Raw genomic sequence first — 19893 nt, 5'->3', positions numbered from 1 at the left:
AGAATTTCTTGGTTTGGTCCAAGATAAACTATGAAAAAGAAAGGGTTGTGAAGGAAGGGAAAAGTTAAGATGGATGGGGAAAGAGAAACAGGAGCAATCAGTTATAGTAGCAGAATGGGAGGAAGGGCAGAGGGCCAGAGGTGCAGAGGCAAATGATAAATCACATCAAAGTAGAGAATAAAACAATTGCACGTGGGGACTGGCTGACATTTACCCACACGGCCTTGCAGTTTGGCCCTGCATGTAAAACCCATCCACCCACTCTTTGCGGCTTGTTGTGAACCAAGTCAAATTGAGCATCAATCATGAACCATCCCACATCATTCAACAATGGAAAAACTATGGGGTGCTTTCTTCTCGGAATTTCACTGGTACAGAAAAAAAATAGGTGCTATTGTTGCATTGGATGCCCCTTGCTCCTCCCTTTGGTTCAAACTTTGTGGGAGGGTCTAAATTGGCCATTTGCTAGTCCTAAGGATCTAGAAAACCTTTCTTTTTTGTCTCCTAACCCAAAACAAAGTGTGTAAAGCACTAGCTATCTTTTTCGTTTTCCTCATGTTTGACATTGTTTTTGTGTACAAGTTATGATTTGATACATGAAAATAAGTTTCTAATGCTTGAATGTCATCAATGGTTTGAAGAAAAGTCATTGACTCTTTAACTGGCTTGTGGTACCTGCTAAATTTACATGTTTTTCTTTACCGTGCAACATCTACTGGAATTTGTACCTTGAGCTTGAAGGCTTATTGAATTTTGTTGCTGGGGCTGCGGAGATCAAGTAGAGGTAAACATACATATCATTTTGTTTATCCTTCAAGGAATTTAATGAAGGTTTAAGGGTTTCATGGGGTATTAAAACACTGACAGGTAATTTATCAGTCGATTTAAAAAACTACTTTGGTAAGATATTTATCAAGAGCATAGTCCAAAAGTCAATAATACAGTTACTGATTTGCCAAAGGTAGTTCCTGTCTAGTTTCTTGGCACCCATTTCTATGAACTCTCTTTTGCCAGTTCATGATATTCCTTTAGGCACATTACAACAATGCTGCAAGGACCATAGCATTTCAAACTTTTTGCAGCAGCAGAGTTGAAAAGGCAAAACAAAACTATCTTTCACTCTCTCACAGTATTTTTCCAAAGGTATTAAGGGTCTTTGTCCCCTGTTATATGTCATGTAACAGATAAATCGATTGGTAAGCACTAGTCAACGTAGCATTCAACACTTTGAACTCCAATATGATTTCCTGTCATTTAGCCTTCGACTCAAACCCCCAACAACTTTAATTGGGGCCTTTTTTTATATTTGGAGTCACGTCATGACATCCTCAGGTTAAATTGTGTTCCAAGTGATTGAGTGGAACCCTGCCAAATAGCTGGCATAAAATCCCCATTAGCAACTCCACGTTAGTGAATTTTGAATTAGAATTAATCAGAATTCATACAGAAAAACATGATTTTGTTGATTGCAATGTTGTCTATGCAATCTTGTATGATGTACTCAGATGTATTGACTCTGTGTCTAAGTTTAGTCCATGGGGCATTGCAACTCTCTAAATACATTTCAAATGTATTAACAAGTTACATCTTTGACCATATTTTTGAGGCAAAAGATACTGCAATTAAGACTGCAGTGGTTCTCTGTTTAAGATTAAAGTTTGTAGTCTTTATTATTACATTTATTACTACACTCAGCTATTCATAATAGTAGGGGCTTATTAGGTGGGTGTATGGTTTTGGCCGATTTAGGAATTGCCCTTTTGTCTCGCTCTTGCCTCAACTCTGTTGTAGTTGTCAAGGCACATACCTCTTGCATTCTTAAAAGCCTGAACAAGCCATACCATTTTGCAGCACTCCTCTTGAGGTTTTCTTGGGAGCATCAATGGCATTCTTGGTGATGGTAGTGGCTTGTTGGCTTGCTTTGGGGTTCTGTACCTGCTTTGCTATGTTGAAATGGAATGAGATAAGATATAGTAGAAGAAAAGGCTTGCCTCCAGGGACTATGGGTTGGCCGGTTTTTGGTGAGACTACAGAGTTCCTCAAACATGGACCAAATTTCATGAAAAAGCAGAGAGCAAGGTAAGCTTTCTTCTGCTCACCCCGCACACTCTCCCCCTCTTTCTCTCAAGTTGGTTGACTTGTAAATGTGACTTTTCTGCTTCCTCTTTTTGTTTTAAGTGTAGCAAGTTCTGTTTTTTGATCGTTTCAACTAAAAGATAGCATGAAAACGGAAGAATAGTTTAGCTTCGGTCAGCCCTTTTGTTAACTGGGAAGCTTCCTTTTTCTTGTTTCAGAAAGTCATCAGATAACAACAATGAGCATGACATGGTTTGTGGATCTTTCCATTTTGTTGCATACGGTATCTTTGCATGGAAACAATCATAAAAAGGTGATTGCATATCAGAGGCAAGACCAATGTCCCTTGGATGTGTTTGGAATGGATTAACAATGAGACTCTAACCACTAAAAATCATTCCTCTATAAAGCTGCATGAGACAAATAGAGTTAAATCTTTGACAAGAACACAGTTCTAATGGAGCTTCTAGTTATTTGTCTTCAAATTGTAAAGCCAAATTAAAAAAAAAAACAGAAGAAGAAGAAGAAAACCATGTTTCCTCCTTGCAAATCTCTCACATTTGTTTTGACAGTTATGGAAGTTTATTCAAGACTCACATACTGGGGTGTCCAACTGTTGTTTCCATGGATCCTGAGCTCAACAGATACATCCTTATGAATGAAGGAAAAGGGCTTGTACCTGGCTACCCTCAATCCATGCTTGATATACTAGGGAAATGCAACATTGCAGCCGTGCATGGTTCTGCTCACAAGCGCATAAGAGGGTCATTGCTGTCTCTCATTGGCCCTCTCGTGATCAAAGACGAGCTGCTCCCAAAAATTGACAAGCTTATGAGATCTTTCCTTGAGAACTGGAATGGAGAAAGTACTATCGACATCCAAGAAAGAACCAATGAGGTTTGCATATAATAAGCACAACTTTTAACAGGAAATAGAAGAGAAAGAAGTTTTAGATGTAAATGAAGCAGAAGCACAGTGCAAAAACTGTTTGTTTCTATTAGTTGTTAAGCATTTAATGGCTTTTGGTTCATGAGTCTTAATCTGCCATCATTGCTCTTTCCTTATAGTTAGACTGTTTCAACCATAGGGAAAGTACAGTTTATGAGTGAAAAGAAGATGAAAACTCTCATGAGGTTTGACATTGACTATGATTATGCCTAAACGCCTAAGTAAAAACAAAAATGGTTAATAAAGATCAGAAATGTTCACAAGACACTGCTATAAGATTAAGATTTTAAGAGAAAAAAGTTTACCCAGGTATCAAACAGTATGCTTAACTCTTTATCTTTTTTTTGGAATTACTCTGTCAGATGGCGTTGTCCATATCCTTCAAGCAAATTCTTGAAAAGGAATCAACTTCGTTATATGAGATTTTCAAACCAGACTTTGATAAGTTATTAGTAGGAACGCTATCACTGCCCATAAACATTCCAGGGACAAATTACCATCATGGGATCCAGGTATACCGTTGAAAGACTAAATAATGCCCTGTAAACATTTCTATATGATCTTTTATAAAGGAGTTCGATCCCAGTGTTCAATGGTGATTCTATCAGGGAAGGAGAAGAATCATCAAGATGTTGAAACGGATTATGGAGGAGAGAAGGGCCCTTTCGACAGTCTACGATGACATGCTTCACCGCCTTCTAGATTGCAAAGACTCAAAGTACAATCTCAGCGACGAGGAGATAATTGATCAAATAATTACTATCATGTACTCGGGTTATGAAACTGTCTCGACTACTTCAATGATGGCCATCAAGTATCTCCATGATCATCCTAAAGCCCTTCAAGAACTAAGAGTGAGTGACAGTTCCGTTTGCTTGAATTCTCAGTGTTTTCTTTATTATGGTTTTGATGATCCTGGTACCCTTCTACTTGCATAGGAAGAGCATGTCAGTATCCGGGAAAAGAAAAAGCCAGGGGAGGCAATCGACTGGAATGATTACAAGTCTATGAGTTTTACTCGTGCTGTGAGCAACATCTGAGTCTTGCCACCAGCTTCTGATATGTTCTACAGCTAATCTATTGTTTACTAAAGCTTAATCAATCTCTTTTCTATGCAGGTAATTTTTGAAACCTCAAGGTTAGCTACAATTGTTAATGGGGTATTGAGGAAGACAACAGAAGATATGGAAGTAAACGGTATGTTCAAAGGAACTCTGAGCTTCAAAGTGGCTACTTTTCCTTTGTGCAGTTTTTTCAGGTTTTTGCCACACAGCCAGAATCTTTCTTGTGTTGCGGGATAAGGTACAAGATTCAAAATGTGGTGCGAGTATCTAACACTTTGCATTGTGCTTTGTCAGGATTTACCATTCCCAAAGGGTGGAGAATATACGTTTACACAAGGGAAATTAACTATGATCCATTCCTTTATCCAGAGCCTTTAACCTTCAATCCATGGAGATGGCTGGTGAGAGCAACTACAAACTTGGAAGTATCCCATAGGTCATTTTACGGCTTTTTGAGCCTCCAATTACATGAAAATATTAACAGAACGGAACTGCAGGATAAGAACTTGGAGTCTCACAACTACTGCTTCCTATTTGGAGGAGGCAGCAGGCTGTGTCCTGGAAAGGAATTGGGCATCATCCAAATTTCTACTTTCCTTCACTATTTTGTTACCAGTTACAGGTTGGGTACAGTAGCTCATTAAGAGTTTTCCCCCCGCTTGGCCCAAAACAAATGCACTGACTAGATGGAAATGGTTTTTTCCCTGCAGGTGGGAGGAAGCTGGTACAAATGAAATCCAGCAATTCCCAAGAGTCGAAGCACCCAAGGGACTGCACATTAGGGTATCAAAGTACTGAACATTTTCAAACAAACATTACCGCTAAAGAAATGAAGATATAGCATGGATTTATGAATGAATCGAATCACAATTTTGGATATTACTGCTAAGACTGACAACTGTGGGAAGACTCAGCATCATCTGGGACAATGGGATGTAAAGCTGAGCTAGGCTGAAATGATATAGGAAGCTGAAAAGGAAAGCAGCTGCTACTTGAACCTGGGCCTGGAAGAAGCCCTCTTCAGCCACAAAGTCAGATATGTTTGTGTTGGGAGGATTAACCCATTTTTGGTTGGATACTTTTCATGTGAAAACAATAGAAAAGCAAGGGGAAGGTAGCCTGTGCCATGTGCTTCGCAAAAACGTTTAGGGGAGGCTTCAACATGTCACATTGTTAATGTATCATTTTAACTGTTAACAGGCTGCGAACGTGAAAAATACATGTAACCCATGACCTTCCTGTGGCTGTCCAGCCACGTTCCTATCAAGGGAAGAATCTCTTTTGCTCCATTTTTTAATTAATTTTTTAACCCTTTTTTTTTTTTTGCATATTCCACTCTGACAAAATGAAACTACCAAAACCTGTCATGTTCGGATTATCAGGTTCATGTTGGGAGCCATGTTAATTTTTCATTAATCTGTCAGAATCTTCTGTAACTCTTTTATCTTCTTTCTTTCTTCCTTGTACCATGTCAAGCCTCCAAGTCATTACGTTCTATTTTTCAATCCAATGATTGGACTACGGATTATTGAATCAAATACACTAATAATAATCTGAAATTTGTTCCATATTACTGTTTAATATCGTGATTTCAATGAATACATTTTGATTTTTCTTGATGCAAATTCATTGTAATCACATGTTTTCTACTTGTATCCAACCAATTATTTGGGTGAAAATATTACTTTAAAAAAGAGGGGGGAATTTTGATTAGAGAATAAAAGGATTAGAAGAAACTAATAACAATTTTAAGCAGTGTACTTGGAAGTTTAAGAAAAGGCAACTAGACCCATGCATCTCCTGTTGAAAATATTGAACCCATTGGCCCATAGAGGAAGAGACGGGGCCAACCATTGCCTAATAAATCAAAACCAAGTGGAAACTATCTAGAAAATTGTGGATTAATTATGCAAAATTATTAAAGACAATTAGACTGTATTCTATCTTTATTATTCATAAAGAAACACTCATATTTTTATTGATTTTTTTGAGATCTTTTTATCCTTTAAGATTTAAAAAAAAAACCTACAATTAATCTTGATTGATAAATATATATACACACCTCGAAAATATTTTTAAAATAAATATTAATAAAACTCAAGAACAGAAAAAAAAGAAGATATAATACTCACTTTTAAGTCTTGAATTACATAGTAAGAAGTAATATTTTCCTTTCTAGTAAACAATTTCTTCCCATCTTTAAAATTCATTATCGAGATTTTTATGTTGCGATATTTTAATCATGGAGACTTTTTTTTTTTGGAATTGAATTTCATTTATTAAATAAGGTAACAACCATTAGATTTTAATGAATCTATATGGAAGAATAATTGTATGGTTACCAAATAATTATAGCAATAAAAACTTTCCCTGTTAAAAGAAACTGAATTCTAACTTTCTTAGGTGTACTAACATAAGATAAAATAATAGACTCTTTTTTGACTGAAATCATTAAACCACCCCAATAAATCATATTAGAGATAATGCTTAAGAGGTTAAAGAACCCTAATTCACAGTAATTAAAACGTGAAGGATGTATCCAATGGTGTAATTTCTTGACTAATAAAAAATAAAAAAAGAAAATAAAAATAAAAATATCTTCTTTTTATAGAGAGGGACATATCTCCGCCTTAGTCGTTCAAGTTGAACTCCTTGGCTCTTTCTTCTTCTTTTGACTCCGTTTCCCTCTCCATCTCTGTCTCTGTCTCTCTATCTGTCTTCCATGGCAACTTCTTCAGCCAAACCCACACCCCTCTTAAAAGATGAACTCGACATTGTCATTCCCACCATTAGAAACCTTGACTTTTTGGAGATGTGGAGACCCTTTTTCGAGAAATACCATCTGATCATCGTCCAAGACGGTGACCCTTCAAAGACCATCAGGGTTCCCGATGGCTTTGACTATGAGCTCTATAACAGGAACGATATCAATAGGATTTTGGGTCCAAAGGCTTCTTGCATTTCCTTCAAGGACTCTGCTTGTAGATGCTTCGGTTACCTTGTTTCCAAGAAAAAATACATCTTCACCATTGATGATGATTGCTTTGTATGTTGCTCTACTACCCTTTTCTTAAAGCTTTCTCCTTTTTGGGTTTTTAATTCCCTTTAAAATGATGTAGTGTTTTCTTTTTACTCTGTTCTTTGTTTGGTTTATGGGAAAAAACAGGGGAAGGTAAGGAATAACTTTGGCTTTTATTTTGTTTTATTTTTATTTCTTGGTCTTGTTTATCACTGAACAAGGGAAAGAAAGATAGCTTTAATTCTTCATATCATATTAATTTATTGGTGAATGTGGCTGAATTCAGAGTAATTTGTTGGATTGTTGGTTGTTTTCCTCTGTCATTGCTTGCATTTGCTGTTAGATAATGATATTAGTGCTGACAATTAACTGTTGATTTGGTTGTTTGTGTTAGCATATTAGATTTGCAATCTGTTGATTTATGTTATTGTTATACCTAGAGTTTGAGTAATGTAATTGTACATTATAGATCTAATCAGATAGATGATGATTTGAATTATTCTTTGATTTTGCTCTTTTTATGTTATTTAGCTTGTTTTGTAGAACCTTTCATTACTTCCTTTAGGTTCTCTTAGATTGTTTCTTCCTATGAAAATTTCAACAGTTTCAATTTTTAACATCTTCTGGTTTTGATGTTTAGGTTGCCAAAGATCCGTCTGGGAAAGATATCAATGCGCTTGAGCGGCACATTAAGAACCTCCTAACGCCATCCACCCCACATTTCTTCAACACACTCTATGATCCATACAGGGAAGGTGCAGACTTTGTCCGTGGTTACCCCTTCAGTCTCCGAGAGGGTGCCCCTACCGCGGTTTCGCATGGCTTGTGGCTCAACATCCCTGACTATGATGCACCAACCCAGCTTGTCAAGCCTCTTGAGAGAAATACTAGGTATATGCATCTCACCTTGGGGAATGTAACCGAGTAAATGGTCATTTGAACTTGGTTTGGGTATAGTTGTTCATTACTAGTTTCTGTGTTTCAAGGTATGTTGATGCAGTCATGACAGTTCCCAAGGGAACTCTGTTCCCAATGTGCGGTATGAATCTGGCATTTGACCGCGAACTCATCGGACCTGCAATGTACTTTGGACTCATGGGTGATGGACAGCCAATTGGACGGTATGATGATATGTGGGCTGGCTGGTGCATGAAGGTACTGTTCTTTCTGCATCTTTGGTTCCATCATGTGGTCTCCCCTATCATTCTGTTTCAGTGAACTGTTTCTCATCCAATCCTTTGTGTCCAAGCATTATCTTCGTTTCATGATAACTGTAAGCTATGGATTTTTATATACTGAAACCAAGTTAGGTATTTTTGTCAGACATGTTGTCTATACATGACAATATGACAGATAGAGTTAGAACATGTGAAAATACAAAATGTTACTATAAAATTCATTGCTAACCTCAGAACATGTGACAATACAAAATGTTACTATGAAATTCATTGCTAACCTCTGATTTTCTTGTATTTAATCATGTGTGTCTCTGAATGTGCAGGTTATATGTGACCATTTGGGACTGGGAGTCAAGTCTGGTCTACCCTACATATGGCACAGCAAAGCCAGCAACCCTTTTGTTAACCTCAAAAAGGAGTACAATGGCATCTTTTGGCAAGAAAAAGCAATCCCATTCTTCCAGTCTGTTGTCCTCCCTAAGGATTGCACCACTGTGCAGAAATGTTACCTTGCGCTTGCCGATCAGGTCAAGACAAAGCTGGGCGAAGTGGATCCCTACTTCCTTAAGCTAGCCGATGCCATGGTTACATGGATTGAAGCTTGGGATGAGTTCAACTCTCCTGGAGGAAAACCTGCAGCAAAGACACCCAATGGAAGCTCTAAGTAGAAAGTTTTTGAATTAGTGGCTTCTTGTCTTTAGATACGGTCACAAACTTGGATTATTATCATTACTATCATTTGGTATTTTTCACATTTTGGATTGCTTTATGGCAGTTCCTTTTTTTTGGATTAATGCATCTCGTCTTACCTCCAAGTTTAATACAATAAGGCATAGAATTTGAATCTGAAAATCTGTCTCTCATTATTTTGTGATCATTCAAAGGTGTATTTGGTCTGAGATGATTACCTTCTGGAGTGGGATTTGAAATTTGAACCTGAAAACATTCTGAAATTCAATTATCTTTTGGGCAAAAGTTAAGAAGTTGATAGAAGATTTCCAACACTTTTTTGTTCTCGTGAAGAGCGGGAGTGGGGCACGATTGCCCTGCATTGAATGAATAAGGCAAAGAGAGAACGTTAGAGGCCCACTGTTTTCATAAATGGCTGGTCCCTGTGATCTACCTTAATTATATTTTGTCCTGTCATGTCCGGGCTGTAACTTTTTGTAACAGTTTGAAGTCAATAGCCACACACCCAAGAATGTTTCAGATCTTGTTTTCCCCATTCCCTTTCTTTTTCTCTGAATCATTTGGATCTACTGATCAGATGCAGCACAACTTTTTCAGATCCTCTAATTTAAAGCCTATTGAATCAAGATTTGACGCAAGGAATGAATGGAGGCATGCCAAAGAAACAGTCAAGGAATCGAAAAAGCAAAAAGGACTACACTTCAAAACACTGCAGCAATTCATTCTTTGCCATAAAAAAATTACGTGCCCGACAACCTGAAAATTTATATTTCTCGGTTTATTATCACAATAGTTAATCGATATATTTTTTTATTGCAAAATTCATGTATGATTTTAGCAATTACATGATACTATAATAATTTAAATCTATTATTTAATCATATATCAGTTTGTTTAATTAAGTACATATATATATATATATATATGTCACAGTTTTATTTTATATGTAGTTAATAAGAATAATTTTATAATATCATTTTTAAAAAAAAATAATGCTTAAAGGTCTAATTGATGAATAAACGTGCAGCAATTAACCACTTAATAAGCTCCTAAGAAGTTTTAATTGGTTGATAAGTAAAAACTTACTTTAATAATATATGTATGTCTGTACGTATATGCTTTTTTTTTGGTAGCTAATTCTAATTTATATTTGTAAGAATTGAATTAGATCTATTTTATTTGAACGTGATTTAAAAAAGGAAAACAGCTATCTTTATCTTTCACCGCACATCTGTTTTATGTGTCTGGATTAGCATAGCCTTATGTTTGACAGTCACTGGTTCCAGCACGATCAATGGCAAAGAGAAATCCCAATCAGCACCTAAAATGGCCAAAAAATACACATCAGCCTCCACATCGCCATGTGGGTCTAAACTTCCGGCAACTTAATCATAGTGATGCAACAACTCGAGCATATCGTTTAGCAAAACGAAAAACAGTAAAAACCAGATCTAGGCATTTTCAACATGGGTATAATTCATTCCAGCTGAAACAAACATTTGTTATATTGCTAAATCCATATATAAAATGTGTATGTGACCCAGCAGAATGAGTGAGTTGTAATGAATATTAACTGCACAGTTACATATTGAAGCACTGAGAAGAAGCCATGGAAGAGACCAAATAGCTTATTTGCTATTAGTGTCTTACTTATTTTGCAAAGTTCTCTTGGCTGTGTAGATAAATCAGCAGCTGGCCATCATCAGCAGCTACGGCTACGACATCTGGCCTCAAATCATCAGTTGCAATACATGAAACACTGCCACCTGATCACCATATCACAGTCGAAAATCAGCTATGTACGCATAATATTGAAGCAAAGCTTAAGTATGAAAGCTTATAGTCCATCGAAATTCATCACAACCGAGCCAGAGGTTCTCCTATGTTCATTATAATCGAAACCTGAATGTCAAAGGACCAAGCAACTAATAGCTTAGGCTGTATGGTGAAGGTTCATGAATGAGTTTAATTTTGATCTCTAACATTGCTCCCTTTGACGTAAGTCCCTTGCCTTGGCCATGTGGATCAAGTACAGGCATATTACATATCTCGTTTAAATCTAATTAAAGAGGATAAAGAAAAGACAGCCAAAGGTGTCAACTAGCATGGCTGGTAAAAGTCCCTTTCGTGATTATATCAAGAACCTAAGATGGAATCCAGCCTTCACTAGGGATGAGGACTTTATGAACAGGAAGAGGCTGTCGCCTTCAGCAGTACAACCATTGGCCCGTAAAAAGGAAGAATAGTAAAAGTCAAAATTCAAACTCGAAAGTTGGAACTGCTAGATCCAAAAAGCTTTAATACCTTATCAAGGAACCACACGTTCCAAAAACCACAAACTACTAAGTGAGCCCATCAAGGAGTTTTACTTTAATAGCTAACATTTAAAAAGAAGGGCATGGAAGCAATTAGATGCACGTGCATTGTTATCACTAAGACAACAAATACTGTTAAAAGTATTTGAATTTTATGAAACGGCAGATGGATGAACACAAAAAGTGGCTTCAAGATCTAATCTAAGCAAGACAAGAGATGAGAGGATGTGTTTCCTGTATTTGGGCAATCAAGTGATTTTGCGAGACAATTTATTTCTCCTTTCTCTAAATAGAATTATATCAGATAAAGTTTTTTAAGTAAAAATTCTGCTGTTTTAACCATGGGTCTAGAATGTCCAAGGAGGAAAGATGCTGTTTGTCAGATGAGTGTTCCCCTTCTTTCAATTCACAATAACAGAAACAAATTCCACTTTCTCGGTTGAGGAGTTACGAAAGCAAATTCAGTCATACCTTTGAAATGATGCAAAACACCAAGTCTAGTTCCTGTGGACAATTCCCACATATACACTAGCCCATCATCTCTTCCAATGATCCCGTGATCAAATGATGCACCAATTGCAGCAGCCCTGCACAGTAAAGTTCATCAATTATTTTTTGACACATTTACATGCTAAGTCTCAGAAACTTCTTTTCTCAAGTGTATACTTAGCCAGCTTAAATAAAATTGATACAGTAGCAATCTGTTTCTTCCTTTCTTTATAGAAACCCAAACACCACATAAAACAGCTGCAAGTACCCAATGCACTCTCGCATAAATGATCACCTTGGAACGTAATCCAGTAAATTAGGTTTCCTTGAAAAGGCACACTAAATAGTATACTGTTTTGTTTCACAACCTATCTTCACTTGGTTGCATATACCTCCACAATGAGTAATAAGATAATTTAGGGAAACAGGATAGCCTAAGGAGATCAAAAGTATATTCTACAATTTAGGATGAGCAGTTCCCAAATTCTTTTGGTTACTACAGACAGAGAAGGGAAACATAAATTGGAGGAAATAAAATGAAAATTTTCATAGATCCAAATATGGATTGGCATGCATCAAAGAAAAATATTATCTTTTACCAGAAAACAAGTTACTTACTGCCTTAAAAAAACACAATAGAATGATCCCATTTCTATGAACAGTATGTCTCTTTCATTACGAGTGCAAAAGCCCAATCTAGATTTAAGATACAGAAATAGAACTTTAGAGTACCTTGGATCCAGTGTACTCCCCAAGATCACCCTATCCTTGACCAATAAAGCTAGCCTCCATGATCTGGCTGGATTGGCTTGGCAATTACTAGGTAAACGTTCGTATTGATCCTCAAAATCAGAGACAGTCGAGAGAAGAAGCCAGAGAGCAATATCTTCCCCCTCCAATGGAGGAAAAAAACAGTCCTTATGTTCAGAAAACAAAATTTTTGTTGTGATGATTTCATCAATGCGTCCATTCATATCAGCATAGCTGAAAACAGGCTGCCAACTGAATAAACTGATTGGTAAGAATTGCTTAATTGGATTGCCAGAAGCAGAAAATCTTGAGATAATGAGCCTTTTCAAAATATCCCTGAGAAATAAAACATGTTTTCTATCAGTAACTAATCAGATTTTATGCGGAGAGGCAAATACAAGAAAATCCCTCTGGAGCCTTATGCACAAAATGATGCACGAAAGGATATAAAAAACGGAGTGCCTATTAATAAATTAATATTTCCACAATGTTACCCAGCAATTACAGATAATATACACTCAGGATCACCAAATAAATATAAAAGAAAACGATTTTAAACAGAAGGCTACATACCATACAACAAATTCCCCAATACCATTATGCCCAATCACCAGACGAGCACACTTTGGAATTCTCTTCAATTCCACTACACAAGGAGATATGCAGTCACCAGCTGGTAGAATAAATTCTTCTGTCCATGCACTGCAAAAAGTGGACAAGGAAGACAGGTAAACTTGCACGCTTCAATAACAATAATTAAGCAAGAAAACATGTTTCGAGAGGGTAGAAAGAAAAGGGAGAAAGTAAGGTTATCTTCAAATTATATAAAGCAAACATTCCCTTACAACAGCTGAATTCAGTGCTACAATATGAATCTGCTGCTGAAAACCACAAACTAAGCATTTTGCAGAACAAAACAAAGATCATACCATCCGCTATGATAATGAAGAGGTTGTTATATTAGATAGAGAGAAAGGGAAGACATTCACCTCCATGTTGAATTCATGACCCAAAGATGCAGTCTCCCACTCGTTCCAGCAGCAACAAGATAGTTATTTTCACAAACCAATATACATTGCACACTTTCAACTGTTTCCAATTTTGCAACCAAAGAAACATAACCATGATTTACTCGCACAATTTTTACTCCATTCTCATTAGAGCAGCCTGAAGAACATATTGAGCAGATACAATCTATTATCCCTTCCCTAAGAAAAGAAATCAGATATTAATATAATATTACTGTTGTTTCAAATCTGTTTTAACATGATAGAAACTCGAAGAAACAATCAACCTGCAATAAGGTGTTTTAATACCGTCAAGTAAAACAAGACATTGCCCATCTGGGGTGAATTGTAAGCCACATCTTTCTGAATCAATCTAGGAAAGCACAGAAAAAATGTCACAAATTTTATCGCTGACCAGGTAAGCAACAAAGTCAAGGAATCAATAAGTACAATAAAAATGGCTGAAGAGTTACAACATATCCGCCCACCAAAGCTTACTTCTGAAAATGGCAATGTTAATGATGTGTAACCAACAAAAGAAGGGCATCCTATACTTGGTTCTTCAATAGATACCCTGTAGAGGAACAAGGTTCTGTCCTTATCTACAAGAAGACCACATAAAACACAAATGTGGATTTCATTTCCTTTTGTACGCAGCCATACTGATGAAATAGGCAAAGGATGGAAATAGCTTCCTACAAGGTTGACAATGCCCCTTAGATCACAATTAAGCTCTACATCCCTGCAACAGTTGACATCTGAACTACCTTGAACTTCCCTTGCTTTAGATCTGTTCGTGTCAAAAACACTAGTAACCTGATTTTGACATGATGCAGGACAGCCATTTTCTACAGTGCTTCTATGCTCAAGCCTCTCCTTGTGACAGTTTTCTTGAAATCCCCTTTCAAGCGAAACAGATGGAACAAGTAAGCATGATGCATCCTTTGCTTTAGAGGCACAAACCAACTTTTGATTTCGATTAGATAGAACAGGTGGCATATTACTCATTTCAGGTTTGCAATTTGTAGTAGTTTTCTCCACAGGCAGTCCATACGACTGTCCTTCAAGCATGTCTGTAGCATCACAGATATCTCTATTGCATGGTTTTTCATCAGAAGAGTGACAACTCTTTGAAACAAGTGAAATTCCTGTTGTAGCAGACTCATTAGGGGCATAATCATCTCCAGTATTTCTGTATATGATACTTTCAGAGAGAGGACCAGTGTATTTTCTAGTTGAATAAGCTTGTTTTGAGACTTTCTTTCTAGTATATACTTTATGCTGGGCTTGATAGGAAGAGTTCGTTTTAGGAGTCCTGGTGTCAGCACTTATGTCCTTCCCTGATAATTGCACAGGACTTCCAATGCCACTTGGATTATTATCATTTGTATCTACAACTGCAGAAACATGATTATTTGCATCAAGTTGAAAATCATAAAAATCACGATTAGCTGAGACAGAAAGAATAAAATTATCATGAGTGCAAGATATCTAAATTTTGTAAACTGACAATCAGATATAAGTAAATTGCATGATTTACAGCTCCTACAGCCATATTTTCACAACATTGGACAATATAAGCTCCGTTCTGAGTGACATAGTTTCTAACTATGAAGGTAAATTTAAAATTAATTATAGGTTGACAGCAGGCTAGTAGGAAACTAAGACCTTTCATTCTGAGCCATACTGATATCTTGTCAATCAATTCAGGAAATACTTGCTTGCCCTGTGGGGACTTACAAGAAAATTGACAGCTGAATTTTCAAGAAAGGCTGGATGAATGTCATTACCTTTAGCACAATTAAGTGCATTCTTGGGCTTCTTTTCCATAGAATGGTTTTCAATATCTGCTGAGTTTTCATCCAAATTTACACAAACACCCTGGATATCTTCAGAGAAAGCTTTCATGATTAGAGACACATGCCCTGAAGCAGACTCAGACATCGTTATGTCACTCCCGTGAGGCTTTTTATTTAAAGCCATGTTTACTTCCTTATGGCAGATTGTATCTTGGTTTTCAGAGATCTCATCGCAACAATCTGATGTTTCCTGCTTCACATTGATACCAACAAGCTGTTCCTGAATATTGGAATGATGTGTGTCTTTATTGAAACTAGTTTGATCAACCTCCACACTTTTGGAAAACGATACAGCTTGCTTAGCTACATGATCCCCTCCCTGATCATCCTCAAAACTGTCAAGAATAACAGAGTTCACATGTTCAAGATTTGGCACAACTGAACCATGGTCTATACTTTGGGTATGCATTCCCCTGTCCTGTTCTGCATGTGCTTCCTCAGTTAGGATGATGGCTGCAAGTTTAGCAGAAAAAACTTATGATCGAGAGGCACGAAAAAGATTAGCATGAAGCTACAAAGTATTGGGACTAAAGGTGTTCGATACTACATGCCAAAGAATAACATGTTCATAGAAAAATGCAAATGTTTCAAGATTGCCTGTACCAGAAGATGGAAGATTCAACAAATGGTTAGTTTCAATGTTGTTCACTCGAGAATTCACCACATGGGGCAACACTTTGTATGGGTTAATAATTTCCCTTTTCTTCTTTGAAGACTCCTTAAGTAAAGGAATAGCTTGAGGAAGTAAAACCGTCATCATCAACTTAGCCATTTCCTGACTGACTGAATCAGAATCACTTTTTTCAGAACCTGTATTTGAATTAGATGTTCCTACTTCATCTTCTTGATGAGACTCAGTCACCAAGCCATCAGAAATGACTACATTAGCAGAAGTTAACTCTTCTTTCACACTGCTAGTTGTGTCCCTTGCACTTGAAGCAAGATTTGTACAATCATCTGCATTGATATTGTGGTCAACTACTAAATATTGGAAGCTCAGAATGATAAATTATCAACAATTGAAAAGGAACCTGGGTAACAATGTACTGTAAATACTGCAAAGAAGAAATACCTTCCGCAAAATCCAAAGTATCAGGTGCAAAAAGATGGACATCATTGATGCCCAGGGAGTCATTTGGAACTGGTGAATCTCCAGCTTTGGCATTGGTTTTTACCAGAAAAACGAATCCTTCCAGTTCAGTATCTCCTGACCTATCCAACTGTAAGAAGTGAAGAATGCTTCTAATATTGTACCAACTGACTATAAAACAATGATTTAAAATAAATTTTCCCCGAAAGGGAAGAGGATGATAATTTTGGTGAAATAGCTTCTAAGAGCATAGCTCTCAGCTGGTAAGACTAATACAAGCTATAAGCACCTAAATTTTGCAAGAAGACAGAAGAAACATGTATGAGAATTAAAAGGCATCAGCATTTTCTTCTAAAGGGGATGGACTAAAATGACAGAAAGATGTAATAACCAGTCTTACCTCTTTAGATGTGCTGTTAGCTACCCTAGTGGATTTTGCATTTTGGGAACTAACGAACTTGCTCTTGACTTCTTTCTCCCCATGATGATCTGAGAAATCAACAGATTTCAATTGAAACCCATCTTTGGCAGAAGAGTAGTTATTATCTTCCCCCACTGATTTTGAGTGCACTGCTGATGCTACTGAAAGTTTTTCATTTTCTTCTTTTGAAGCAGTGTGAGGAAACCCATGTTTAGGATTCACCTGATTCCCTTGTACTAAATTTGAAGGCTCGGCATCACAAGTCAGGTCCTTAGATCGGGGTCGTTTAAGGCCAGGCTCATTCCTGTTTTGCATTATTTCACACCTTGTACTTCTTTTTTTCCTGATCTGTGATCTGGCCATGTATGGTAGTAAATCAGGAGGAGTACAGATACTTGAGCTCCGATTGTCATGTTCCATTATAGAAGCCCCATTGCAGAATCTGGAAGATAACAAACTCCTTTCTGCTGTTCCATTGACATTTGCCACCAATTCCCGAAGTAACCTTTGGATTAATGGATTTTTGAATCCAAAAAACTGCATGTTACATGCAAAGAAAAAAGGAGTTTACTCTATGCATTCATCTATGGTTTTCCCTATCCAAATTTAAGGAAAAATAAGAATATAATGATACAGGAAATGGATTTTCTGACCATTGGGCAAGTAAAACACAGCGCAGAATCAAGTAGTCCAAAGAAGCGCCACAAAGAACAAAAAACAGCCAAGAACAAGCAAAAGGTTTAAAACATGTATATGAAATGCATGCATATAATTGACATCAATATCTGTAAAATAATTCTGTAGAGCACTTTTATGGCGTAGGTTGCAAAGAATATAATAACCTGAGCCACCCAGACAAAAATCTGCCAAAGAAAAAAGTTCACCTTATATGCTCTGTATCATACCGCTTCACCTTGACATCAGAACTTGATCATGTTTATTACTCTCAATCTAAGGGTCTCTGAGATTAGTCTTTAAGGTATAGATGACAGATAAAGACAGTAACTCCAAGGATTCCACATGCTCACACATTCTCATCACTTTGGCTAAAGTTTGAATAGTCTCCAGAGCAGCCCCTAGATTATTATGTTTTAATTTGGAAATATCTCCTCTGAAATAAATTTTCCCTCTAGAGACCAAGGAGGTACAGACCATCAACAAATATAGTGCATGGATTTGACAGAAGAGAGTTCTAAAACAAGGAAAGGTAGAGATGAATTGTCATCCAGATTAAAAAGAAGAACATACAGGCAATATCAGCAAAGCCACAATTATCCATATTTAATTTTTTAACAGCAATCTCATTAACCAAAAAAGGAGAGGAAAACAAAATGCAACTTCAAACTGCTAAGGAAGCAGCAAGGTATACCTCCACACCATCTATCCTGCATGAGAATCTCTTTCCATGCCATATCTTCAAATGTGGGCAACCTGTCTTCTGAAATTTCTCCCATGCAATGTCTGGAGTTTGTCCAGAACACGATTGTCCATCACAAGAGATCTGCATACAGATAGAGGCACACTTATACTTTAGTAAACCGACTGAGAAAAGTAACACTGGAAAAGAAGATGCAAGTGCAAGCTAAAAACTTTAAGTCTGCCTACTCACCACAAATAAAGGCCCTTTAGGACCTTCATGAATTTCCGTCTTATAAGTGCTTCCATTGTGAGCCCGAACAGCTTGATATCCCACAGGATAAGGATATCGATCTTTACCCTACAGAACAACAAGATTAAACCACTTAAATGAAACAGAAGCTCATACCAACATAATGATATTACAATGAGGTACCCCATATCCTCCAATAAGCTTATTAGTTCAACACAAATTTTGCTAACTATCTATCCCTTCAGTAAACAAAGTTCAATTCATTTTAAGCTAATTCAACTTAAAAATAAATAAATAAATATAGCTTTTCCATTTAAAATAGTCATTGAACTGCTTAAGTGGTACGTCCTCTATTCTATTTTTCTCACAATTCACTTCTCCTAAACTAAATTATGTAGCCTTTTGAAACTAAACTTTCCTATTACAGTTACACGTTTTTAATCCTTTTTCTTCAATCTTCAGATATTAGTTCAGTTTTTTTCTTATTGCCAAAACCTTTTAGGATATGCGATTAGAACTTCCAATATTTCGTTTACATTTTCACAGCATAATTGGCATAAAAATATTACTTATATCGGCAATCAATAAGAGTTCATTGGTTTTCTTTAGTTGATAAGGCATATATAAATTGTGAGCTTGAAAATATCTACTCAATTGCATTTAAACATATAATTTCAAAAATATATGAATAATCACTAGAGTTTAAAAATGTTAATTTAGTCATAATTCAAATTTTTCATGAGAAAAATTCTCGAATTATATCTCACTCTTCATTTTTTAACTTCCAGTCTTCGCTCGTAACAATAGAAAATCCAAATTATGTAACCGAGCCAAACAAAACGTAAACGAGATCATTCAACATCGAATTAAAAGGAGAGATAATAAAAAGAAAGTAAAAAAAAACACAACGTACCCTAGAGGAGCTCCAATACTTCTTGCCCCAGGGGCCTTTGTAAAGGGATCCGATGGAGATGATCTCCAGACCGTCTGATTTCGCTACTTCTTCTCCTTCTTTAGTTTTCGCCATTCAAAGAAATTAGTAGAAAGCAAAATTACAGAGAGAGAGAGAGAGAATGGCGAAGTAACAGGGATTCAGAGAGATGGTTTTGATGGCGGGAACTGAAGTCACGAAATGCTGTGTTTCCCTCCACTCTCCGAAAAAAAAAAAAAAATCGATCAATAAAAATATTTTTTAAAAGGAAAAAGAAAGCCTTCGCCGTTGCCGGGGATCGAACCCGGGTCGCCCGCGTGACAGGCGGGAATACTCACCACTATACTACAACGACTTCGTTGCCAAAATTTCTTGGCAGCTAATTTTTATCTCATGAATTCCACTATTTTCCAAATTGATACATCATTATAATCTTCATCAAAATAA

General features: G+C 36.7%; 3 protein-coding genes and 1 non-coding gene across 5 annotated transcripts; 2 read left to right on the top strand and 2 right to left on the bottom strand.

The window, feature by feature from the left end:
* LOC18610219 (cytochrome P450 85A) lies at nucleotides 564-5377 on the top strand. The gene is made up of 10 exons (XM_007045749.2): nucleotides 564-784; nucleotides 1852-2079; nucleotides 2649-2973; nucleotides 3387-3536; nucleotides 3633-3878; nucleotides 3963-4049; nucleotides 4143-4221; nucleotides 4383-4489; nucleotides 4586-4710; nucleotides 4799-5377. The coding sequence occupies exons 2-10, from the start codon at nucleotides 1883-1885 to the stop codon at nucleotides 4884-4886; spliced, it is 1404 nt and encodes a 467-aa protein (XP_007045811.2). The 5' UTR covers nucleotides 564-784; nucleotides 1852-1882; the 3' UTR covers nucleotides 4887-5377.
* On the top strand, nucleotides 6725-9162 carry LOC18610218 (alpha-1,4-glucan-protein synthase [UDP-forming] 2). Its single transcript, XM_007045748.2, has 4 exons — nucleotides 6725-7134; nucleotides 7748-7998; nucleotides 8094-8262; nucleotides 8609-9162. Exons 1-4 carry the CDS (start codon nucleotides 6811-6813, stop codon nucleotides 8951-8953), a joined length of 1089 nt encoding a protein of 362 aa, XP_007045810.2. The 5' UTR covers nucleotides 6725-6810; the 3' UTR covers nucleotides 8954-9162.
* On the bottom strand, nucleotides 10020-19683 carry LOC18610217. Of its 2 annotated transcripts, XM_007045746.2 has the most exons (15): nucleotides 19429-19683; nucleotides 18516-18623; nucleotides 18276-18407; nucleotides 16886-17443; nucleotides 16468-16615; nucleotides 15999-16352; nucleotides 15327-15848; nucleotides 14035-14933; nucleotides 13824-13909; nucleotides 13519-13737; nucleotides 13103-13231; nucleotides 12512-12865; nucleotides 11762-11877; nucleotides 10626-10741; nucleotides 10020-10296 (listed from the first exon to the last, which is right to left on the bottom strand). In XM_007045746.2, exons 1-14 carry the CDS (start codon nucleotides 19540-19542, stop codon nucleotides 10626-10628), a joined length of 3855 nt encoding a protein of 1284 aa, XP_007045808.2. In that variant the 5' UTR covers nucleotides 19543-19683; the 3' UTR covers nucleotides 10020-10296. The 2 variants fall into 2 exon arrangements, with proteins under 2 accessions (XP_007045808.2, XP_017970002.1); XM_018114513.1 differs by lacking the exon at nucleotides 10020-10296 and having other exon boundaries at nucleotides 10395-10741.
* TRNAD-GUC lies at nucleotides 19730-19801 on the bottom strand. The gene has a single exon. It is a non-coding gene; the product is annotated as a tRNA-Asp (tRNA).

Source organism: Theobroma cacao, chromosome 2 (genome assembly GCF_000208745.1).
Source record: "Theobroma cacao cultivar B97-61/B2 chromosome 2, Criollo_cocoa_genome_V2, whole genome shotgun sequence".
Classification (NCBI taxonomy): Eukaryota; Viridiplantae; Streptophyta; class Magnoliopsida; order Malvales; family Malvaceae; genus Theobroma; species Theobroma cacao.
Note: the sequence above shows the minus strand (reverse complement) of the source record. Positions and strands in the feature narration are given on the sequence as shown.